Below are 10,283 nucleotides of genomic sequence, written 5' to 3'. Positions count from 1 at the left end.
AAAGCTGCCTCCAACGTCTACAACAAATGAAGAAACCACATGACATTGCCAAAATAAATTATCTAAAGTCTCCTTCTCTTTTTGCAAGAAGAACATAAAGGGCTATCAATTAAGTTCATAAGAAAATAAGAGTTTATTCGTCCGTATTATAAGGTGAATAAAATTAAATTGTAAATATAAAAGTTAAGCTTTCAGAACCGAATACAGTGGACACTGAAAACACGAGGACTCATACTTTGTCGTCAAAGATAATGAATCGTTTCGTTTTGCAACTGCTTTGGAATTGCTACCAAAATTTGAACTATAAATATTGCTAACAAAGTTAGACATATTTTCATTAGTTTGTGAGGGTCCCAGGCACTTTCTGTAAATGGAGGAGACGGTACCCTCCAGCCGGCTGGAATGGCCGAAATAAGACCCCAGTAAACAGTAAATGGACACGTATTTAAATTAAATTTAAAAGAAAGGTGGCATAGGGAATGACCGTCTGATCACGATTCAGAACATCTTTTTCATAAATAACCCCTCTCTGGAAAACAAAAAGCGATCAAGGTTCTGTTATTTTTTACTTCAATAAAGGAGTTTTTCCAAATAATTTGGATTCCAAACTCACTTTCCGGGACCTTAAAAGAAGCATTGTGCCAAGCGGGAGCAACTTCCGCGGCATAGACAAGTATATTATGAATGTCTGCATCATTGCATCAAAATAGAAAGCTTATACCACAGCTATCAAGAACCATTTCCAGATGGGTTTACATAGGACCAATAATATTAAGTTATTATGAATTTTCTTTGAGCATAATCTACAAAGGAAACAGCCATGAGACTACAGCTACTACAATATAAAGATGATTGAAAAAAATTCTCGTTAGTTTTACCTATCATTATTCAAAACGTTGAGGGAACACAATATTTGCATAATGATTATGTTACTGAAAAAAATGTAGCTAAACATATAAGTGTAAGAGGGACTGACGTTTCGTACCAGCAGAATCTTGTACAGAGGTGAACTGAAGAAGATCCTGCTAGGATTTAAAGAATATCCTGATAGGATGTAAACGTCATGCCGTCTAACTTTTAAATATTAAATGTTTCAAAATGTAACATTTGAAGATGGTATGATAAGCAGTACGTGTGACACATCGAACATGAATTTCTACAATTGAGAGTAGTGTGACACAGAAGGACGACGTTACACAACAGAATGTATCTTAAATGGTGATTGCATGTACTCAAAGCCAGGAATACCACATTATGTACTTTGAATGTGGACTCATTAAATTCTAGCAAGGTAAGAAACACAGCTGTTACTGAAATGATCTTTATAGACGACAAAAGTCCTATGTTGGTAAACACGTAAAAGTTAAAATGTAACTTGTAAATGTATGTTGTCATGATGGTTCCTATTGGTCACCATCCAGTAGGACGTGCATATCACGTTTGTGCATTTTGGAAAGTTATCTAGGGGCGTTTCCAGTTTCTGAAGAACGTTCCTATATCCAATCAAACGCTTTTATTTAGAGTCACATATACATAATAGAGTTTGTTTACTTCCGTGATATCTTACTTTACTGTTCAATGCTGAGTTGAATAGTTTGCTGAGTGCTCGAAGGAACCCAGAATAGAAGTTGAGCTATATAACAAAATGGGATCGATTTTTGGACGTGAAGTCCACTTTCCTGATGTTTTAGAAGATTTTGCTGACGAAACCACAGCTCATGGTATACCATTAGTCATTCAAAAACCCACAATTCCTCAGAAACTGATTTGGTTTTGTTTGGTGGCAACGTCGTTCGTAATCTTTTGTGTACAAGCATCGAATTTGATGTCAACATTTTATTCATACCATACTAACGTTGAATTAGTAACAAGCGAGTCTGTACAGTTCCCAGACGTTACAATCTGCAACTTTAATAAAATGAGGCGAACTCGTTTGGTAAGTAACAAAAAAAGTCTTTACTAAATCATTACTTTACTATAACTGATTCAAATTGTAATCACAATAACTAAGCAAGTAGTAATATATTGTGTTTATAAATTCAGCATGATTGGTGATTCAATTTAGAGGATCCGATTTCTCGTTTGAAATACTTTGGTGACACAGTCTGCACTTCCAATATCGCGACAATTTGTTCTCATCCGTCCTCCACCCACCTGATCCTTATAAGGTGTCACTTGTCATATACACTAACTTCCGAATTAGGAAACTAGTACAGTATAGCATAGTACACATATCTGCGTGAATGGACGAGTTAAGGACGAGAATATATTATTTGCTTAAAAGTATTCTCTCGGCAAATCTTGTCTCAACGTATTCCTCGATTTTAAAATAAAATCAATGCCGCCCTCTGACTATAGTGGCAATATATTTATTGCTTTAATGTGGCATTCTCATCCTTAGCTATAAACAAAATCGGATCTGGGTACTGCTACCGTAAAGTTCCCAGGTGTTCGAGATTCCAATCCGTATCTCAGTTCTGCGTATCCTATAGGCCTACTGTGTATAATTGTACTGTGCTGTGAGTCCGAGCAACTTCCCGCTTGTTTACGAGGTTTGGAGGTTTGGTATGGAACAATGCATTTGTCACAGAAAACAAATCCTCCATGCGACAGGTGCAAACACTTTCTCCGGATTTTCGCTGGCACATCGTACGACAGGTACAGACCGAGGAACTGCTGCACATGAAACCTTTGCATCGCTACTCTCGTCCATTACCTTAAAAGAAACTTTTTGATAGACAAATAGCGATAAACTAAGTTTGCTTATTTTTTAATTTTGTTGCTGACAATCCACATCAAAAAATCAATTAAGGTTGATAAATGGTCAGCACAGTTTTGAAATGTCTAATTTACGGTAACCAAATAGATAGGCCTAGAAACACTTATTTTAGTTGTTTTATTGAACAGGCAAACAACAGTATTGATATAATGATTTGCGCTGTGTAATGAATGGGAAAGAAATCCGAGAACTTCTCACGTTAGTTCAGCCGAAATTCAAGTAGTCACATGGACAACTTTCAGGCGTCAGGCTGTGCATTGGTATACATTTCGTCTTTTTTTCAGTAAACTTGAAACGCTGAAAGGGTAATTATGTTGTTTACTTCTATGTTGTCTGTTATAATGTTGTTGTCTCTGTTAATGTTGTTGTCTCATTTAATGTTGTTGTCTCCTTCAATGTTATTATTTCTTGTTGATGTTGTTGTCTCCTTTACATTGTTGTCTACTTTACTGTTGTTCTCTCCTTCGATGTTGTTGTCTACTTTGATGCTGACGACGCTGCTCACTTTTATGTCGTAAAGCTACGAATACATATTTAACAAATTAGTGCTCCAGAACTAGTCAAAATGTCCGAGAGAGATCAAATAACCCGTCTTGTAGGGCTAGGTAATGCAAACAAAATGATAGCAGAATTGACGGAATCTCTGTAAAATAAGTGAAGAACCTACAAAAGTCTGTCAACTTAAGAAAAAGAGATATATGGTCAAGTTACAGGTACAGACCTAGCCGTTAGGTATATAATATACAGCCTTAATTAGTATAACCACTTTACCGCATTGCATGGATCAAAACTACAGGCTATGTGATGTCATTGTATGGGTAAAAATGAGGAAAGCAAAACTCTTCGATCAAACTTTATGCCCACTGTAAAAATAATGTGCTCATAATGTTTTCAAAAGGGTCAGTGTAGTTTAAGTATAACTGCAAGGAATGTGAGCCATATAGTGGGCTTTGCTATCCTATTGCTGTTTATAAAGTCCAAGTTTAGGACGCGCGTTTGGGGTAGATAAATGATGGAGCAACGTCATTAACATTAACAACAATATTAACGACGACAACATTGAAGGAGACAACAATATTAAATGAGACAACAATATAAGAAAAAACATCGAAGGAGACAACGGCAAGAAAGGAGACAACAACATCAAACGGCAGACAACATAGAAATAAACAACATTATACATTTCCTTTTCGGCGTTCCATTCATATCATGGGTTCATAGTGCACTAAATGCAGCAATCAATGTTTGTAAACGATAAATTCGTATGATACATTGAACTAACTTAGCGGCACTATATTACCAAGACACCGTGTTGGCTGTTGTCCGTTGTGGAGAGATGGCAATCATCTTACATAATAGAAATAGAGAATCACACATTAATTAAGGAAACAATCCAACACGAACACTCCCAGTTTTTACCCTTATATCTGCTTCCAAAACCTCCATCGTGTCGTAACACTACGTTGTACTGCACTGCTCCTCTAAAGGATGATACTGTACATCTTTAATATAAAAAGGAAATCAAATATTTATGGCTTTTGTGCGAGGACAAAACTTTTACAAAAATATACATATTGTCTTTGAAGATGGAATTAAAATGATTTTTCCAAGGTATGATTCCATTATTGTAATTATTTAAAGAAAAACGAATTCCGATTTCAATAGAATGGCTCAGGAATCTTAGAAGACGTAAATATATACCTAATGGAATGTATCGTATGCATCATAAGCAAGGTCAAAATGTGATCCAAGCATTAAAAGTAAGGTTAAGGCTTTTGAAGGTAAACCCCGTAACTAGACTTGTTTAAGTGTCAGTGTATGTATCCGAACTTCCAAGCGATGGTCATTATTGGTACTGACGTAACGAACAATCTGATTGGCTGAAAACTCCGAAATTGCAAACCTGTTTGGGAAGAAATACTGGCTGGCAGTGTTCTATCGTAAAATAGGATATCCCTTTTTCTAACAGTGTACAAGCGGATATACGGGACGAGAAGGCAACACTGATAATTCAAATATCATTGTTCTTAAAGCTTTAGGGTTATTTATATCATTTTACAAATAAAGAGCTTGCTGTTTGTAGTGAAATGAGAGAAACAGACCTTCCTGGGTAACCGTATAACTTGGGACTAGCTGCATTGTAGCTTTATAGGACTCTGGACTTGCAGCAACTGAAAAGAGTAAACATAAATATTCCATACATAGAGGTTAAACATCATAGTGACACTCCAGACGTTTTCAGACCTAGGAGGATAACATACTTTATAGTGATTCCCATGCTATTGTCCAAGTCATATGGTATCAAATACCTCACAGTATATTTTTTGAATATGAAAAACAGTAACAACTATTTGAAGAAAAGAACAGGAATAATGGTCCTTGTATAAATAGAAACCTTGGCCCAAAGGGCGAGTTAATCTTATTTTGGGCGGGAAGATAAACATTTCCAATATGCATTTAAGAGTGTTTCCAAGCTTTAAATCAGAAACAAAAAGCACGCCACGTGGGTATATGCAAACTTTAGTTTAGAGTGTGTTACTCCCAACTGTAGCCGGCGGTGTTGAGACAGTAAATACTGGCCTTGGATCAAAGTCTGGCCCACTCGGATGCAAATGTTATAGTTGAAAGTCACTGATCGATATTTTGTATGACGAATTCTAGACACTTGAGCCATGAGCACGTCTGACGAGAGAGCGTCAAGTGGTCTACAACACCTCGATGCCCTTGGACAATTAGGGAGCCATGAGAATGTGGGTTAGATAACATAATTATTTATAATCAATTTCATAACATTTATACTCAACTGAGGAAAATTGGACACCTCAAGAAGACGGCCGGATGACATATTTTTTTGTTGGGGTCACCGACGTGGCTCTCGACATGCTCAGTCAAACCGTGGCAACTGAAACATATAAATACGATAATTTTGTGACGTCAACGTATTTGATTGAACCTATCGACTGAATAAAGTTCAGATTAGGTTTAAATAAAGCTTGATAATCCTCGTTGAAGAAATGTCAAAGTTAAAAGGAAACACAGAATATTATTTCATGTTCGAGTGTTGATACTCGAAAGGGTTCCTACCCGTTGAAAGGAATATTGTTTGATTCCTTAGGAGAAAGATGAAAAATGGAAACAAATCATCGACTTTTGGAAAGTTACAGGAGCTGGTGATGACTATGGTTGGTTTTGGGATTACTATGATTCCGTTTCTTCTTCTTCCGATTCTTCTAGCAGCGATTCGATCACAGAAGAATCCTCGTTCAGATTTAAACGTGAGTACTAAGAAACGTTTATATCTTAGAATAGAGAAGAGAAATATCCATAAACGCAAGTGAAAAGAAAATTGCGTGTCATGTTCCACATGTGGTTCCACAATGTATCGTAGTGACGCATAAATTTCAAGTGGCACAATTGCAACAAGATATGTACTGCCAATTTCTCATTAGTAATCCGAGTGGAGGCAGAACAAACCTGGGATAACAATATATTTAATAACTCAAACCTTCAGTTCTATAGCATGCAAATGTACCTTGGTAGAAAGGGAAATAAAAAGTTCGTCCCAAATAAACAAACTCTTGGACGAAAGCCAACAGAGTGATGTCATGCAAAGCAACTTCGAGTCTCTGATATTAATTTGGTCAACATATAGAGATTGTTTCTTGAAACACACTAACATTACACGATTATTAATTGAAATTTCTTTAAATATTTCCAGGCGGAATTTCAGAATATTACAGCGACACGTCTTATTATTATTATTCAACCTATCCTGACTGGTTTAACGCGCCTGAATTACCTGAAAACCTGGGGCCGGATAACATATTGTCTATTACGAAATACTTGATACCCACCAAGGAAGAATTGACAAAGTTTGGTCACCAAGCAGGAGATTTAATACGAAAATGTTCTTTCAATGGTCGACCGTGTAATCACAGGTACTGTATACTGGGGTTTCTTCTACACAATACTTTTACTAAATGTTTATTTCTGATGCTTTAACGAAAGCAGATCATCATCATCGTTCACAGCAATTCGAAACTTATAAATAATTTTGACCTTGAGGGTATGGACATGCACTTTCGTTATTCGACAAGATACATTCATTACAGAAGCCTAGACTTGATGCAAATCATGATATATATATATATATATATATATATATATATATATATATATATATATATATATATATATATATATATATATATATATATATATATATATATATGGTATGTAAAGATTCAAAGCATTTCAGGAAAGTTAGCTACGTGTAAATAATATCATCAAAACCAAACGGATAATAACAAAATTATACGATCATTTATTACGTTAAGTCGTATTCACTTAATTAATGTACAAATCAAGCTTAAGTTTATTAATTGTAACCCTATTTATAAAAACAATTGCAACCGGTTATAACTTTGGGATAAAGGTGAAACACCAATAAAAATAAGCGTTTGCGTTTTGTAATTTAGCTTTTCAAATTCACATTATACTTTAGTCATAACTAGGTTACAGTTGATCAAACGGGCCCATCCTTCTAAAATTAAAAAGATGATAAGACATGCACTGATTTCATGTTCTCAATAATTCACGGTGAATATTATACTTCTATTACGCTATTAACTCTGTTACATTTAGAGTAGATTAGGTAATTACGTAAAACTAATGGTTTATTCCAAATGAAAATTAAGAGGTCATGCTAACACAACTTTGTATGGATCCTATAAAATATCGAGAAACACGAGCAGTGAAAACGATTCATAACGCTCCATTTAAGATGCAAGGGAATGCTAATTTATTATGACAAAAAAAAAACTTGTTTTAACTTTTGCGGGATGAGTTTCACTTTTTAACTTTAAGTTATATCACGATAAGAAGGTTGGAGGGTATAAGCTCCTATTTACGGATCAGGTACATATCTAACCTTAAGCTTGATTGCCTAAATAGCTCTTGGGTTTGTTGCTAGTATATTTTCCAGGTAGATAGGACTACTCATGAGTAACGAATAATATCTATTGTACATTCCGTAAGGGTGAAATATTTACCACTTTTATTTTGACGTGTGCGAAAATACTTAGTAACTAACGTACGTAAAACATTTCATGATGATGATTTTAGTATGCATGACTAATTGTGTGATGCTTTATTCTGTATGCCATCCCGTCCCACCACTCTTGAAATTATTTCAGTTATCTTGAAATTGTGGATGTGTAAATGTATGTTATGTATTGATGGGAAGGTAGGAGGATATGAGCTCATATTTACGGATCAGGGACATACTTAACTTTAGGCTTGATTGCAAATGCCTAAGTAAACAGTTCTTTACGGTAGATTGATTCTATGTTTGTCCAGGTAGATATGACAATTTAACTTAATGCAGAGTGAAAATGAGTCACACGAAATATTAAAATTGTAAGTTATATGATAAGTGGAATGTAAAATTCACTTTATTTTCTTATTCAACAGTCATTTTGATGTTTTAGTTTCACAAACAATATGGCAACTGTTTTACCTTCAATTCGTCTGGAATTAGCGGTGGCAAAATTTCAAAAGTTGGGGAAAAGCTTGGTAAATAAGATTACTGTTTTTTTTTTTTAATTTCAGCTATATGATATCGGTTAGTCGGCATACTATAGAAGCGGTAGGCTTCATAAAGAGCTTAAAATATCTTACAAATGTTATCAGTCATACCTGGTAAAAAGCTTCCACCAGTACACTCAGAGTAGACCAAACGAAGTAAACTACGAGTCAGAAGTTCATTCAGCGTGTGTTTGTGTTACAACGGTCAACGAGAGTGGCTTTGAGTGGCAAACCAGGCTTCGGTTCATATTTGGAATTTCTAAACGTTTCCTTATGCAATCTATAAAAAAAGAGAATACCATTATACTTCATTCCACTATTCACATGACTTTCTTTTGTCGGGCCAGGTGATTTATTCTCATATAATTTTTTTAAAAACAGTTACGATTTTGTTAATCACTTGTGATTCTTGAGATGGTAATATTCAGCTTGAGCTAGTGTGCAAGATACACTATTTCTTGACTCTCCTTTACAAAATAATGTAAAATATCGCACTAATGCGTCAGTAGTTAAATCAGAAAGATATCTAACGTTTGTATTAACTCTTCTTCCCCCAATATCGAAATTTGCTCTTATCAATGAACAGGATTACACTTGACGTTGTTCATTGAAAACCCCGAGTACGTCGGTTTACTTACGGAGGAATCGGGCGTCAGAATGGCTATCCACCCAAGGAATTCATACCCCTTTCCTGAAGACATCGGTATTTCTCTCGCTCCTGGTTTTTTTAACCTCAATTGGACTTCGTCAGGTTAGCACCATTATTATGAGTATAAACATGCAACTGGATATATGATATAGTTGTCTTACAAGTATTTCGCATCTCTAGGGGCGTCGATCCATTTAACCCTCCATGATTGGAGTAGACTCTGCTGAGTCTGCTCAGCGACACGATTGAGTTTCCCAATATAAAAATATAAAATTGCTATTATATTGCTGTTGCTGAAAACTGCTGTTAGATTTTCCTCCCCTAGAGGCAGACGCAGTCACAGAAACGAATCACTCATACCGTAATGAGTATAAAGGATCGACCCAGCGCATTTGGCGAGAATAAAATGGCCGATACGCCTTAACAAAGGTTACGATTGGAGGGACTGCATAATCCAAATCAGATTAGCCCTCCATGAGTACAAAGTCTATCGATCAGAAACAGGCTCGGAATACGCCCCCCCCCCCCTCTTTCCCATTCGTTCCTATTTTGTTTCTAGTAATGACATATTATGTATTACAATCATTTCATTTTCGTTATACCAAGGTCTTAACATTCATTTTAGAGTTTGAAAACACACTTATCAAGTTATCACATTTATTGTTTAATTCATTCATCCGTTTGTTACTGTTGGAAGGGCCCCTTGCTATAACCGTCGGAGAGCAACTTCTCCCTCGGCATGAATGGTTAACGCCCCTGGGGCATCCCTCGTTGATATGAAACCGGCCAAGTCAGATCCCTCTTTGTACAGGTGGAACTAAAACGATTGCCATCCCCTCATGGTGAATGCACCGACGGGAAGGGATTCGATCATGTACAAGGTGAAAACTATATTTACGGTGTTATCTCCTGTCAGAAGAAATGCTTTCTGCAAAATCTTAATAAAAGTTGCGGTTGTGTGGACGACATCTACAAAGACTTTCAGAATACAGCACAGTGCTCCCACAATAACTGTAAGTATGAAAACGAGTATTCGAAAATAACAAATATATACTTAATTCCTGCAACGGTTATCGGTGTGAATATGAATTTGATAGCATTTTTAACTCAATGATGTAGTCTTAAAATGAACATACTATAAGATCATAGGACCCCATTCAATCATGTTTTGCTAAATTTATCATGACATGTAATTTTCTTGTAGTTATTACTTTCGCTTTTTGTCTTCATTTTACAGCAAAGTGCCTGCAGTCTATACAGAGAAGGTTC

At 35.8% G+C, this 10,283-nt stretch overlaps 1 protein-coding gene across 2 annotated transcripts in view; it reads left to right on the top strand.

Moving 5' to 3' along the window:
* The first annotated feature begins 1,524 nt into the window (after window positions 1-1,524).
* Window positions 1,525-10,283, top strand: part of LOC139982444 (epithelial sodium channel subunit beta-like) — a 131,071-nt gene continuing 122,312 nt past the window's right edge. The window contains exons 1-7 of one of the 2 annotated variants that reach the window (XR_011798180.1): window positions 1,531-1,936; window positions 6,014-6,054; window positions 6,498-6,717; window positions 8,252-8,353; window positions 8,952-9,116; window positions 9,826-10,027; window positions 10,252-10,283. The exon at window positions 10,252-10,283 is cut by the window's right edge and continues 41 nt beyond it. Coding sequence is in view for 1 of the 2 variants with exons in the window: in XM_071995317.1 (XP_071851418.1) it covers window positions 1,646-1,936 (291 nt within the window). In the remaining variant the exon portion in view is untranslated. Of the gene's footprint in view, window positions 1,937-6,013; window positions 6,055-6,497; window positions 6,718-8,251; window positions 8,354-8,951; window positions 9,117-9,825; window positions 10,028-10,251 lie in introns of both variants that reach the window. The other variant, XM_071995317.1, reaches the window with a different exon arrangement.

This window comes from Apostichopus japonicus, chromosome 16 (genome assembly GCF_037975245.1).
Source record: "Apostichopus japonicus isolate 1M-3 chromosome 16, ASM3797524v1, whole genome shotgun sequence".
NCBI classification, from domain to species: Eukaryota; Metazoa; Echinodermata; class Holothuroidea; order Aspidochirotida; family Stichopodidae; genus Apostichopus; species Apostichopus japonicus.
This window is presented reverse-complemented; position numbering and strand designations above follow the sequence as displayed.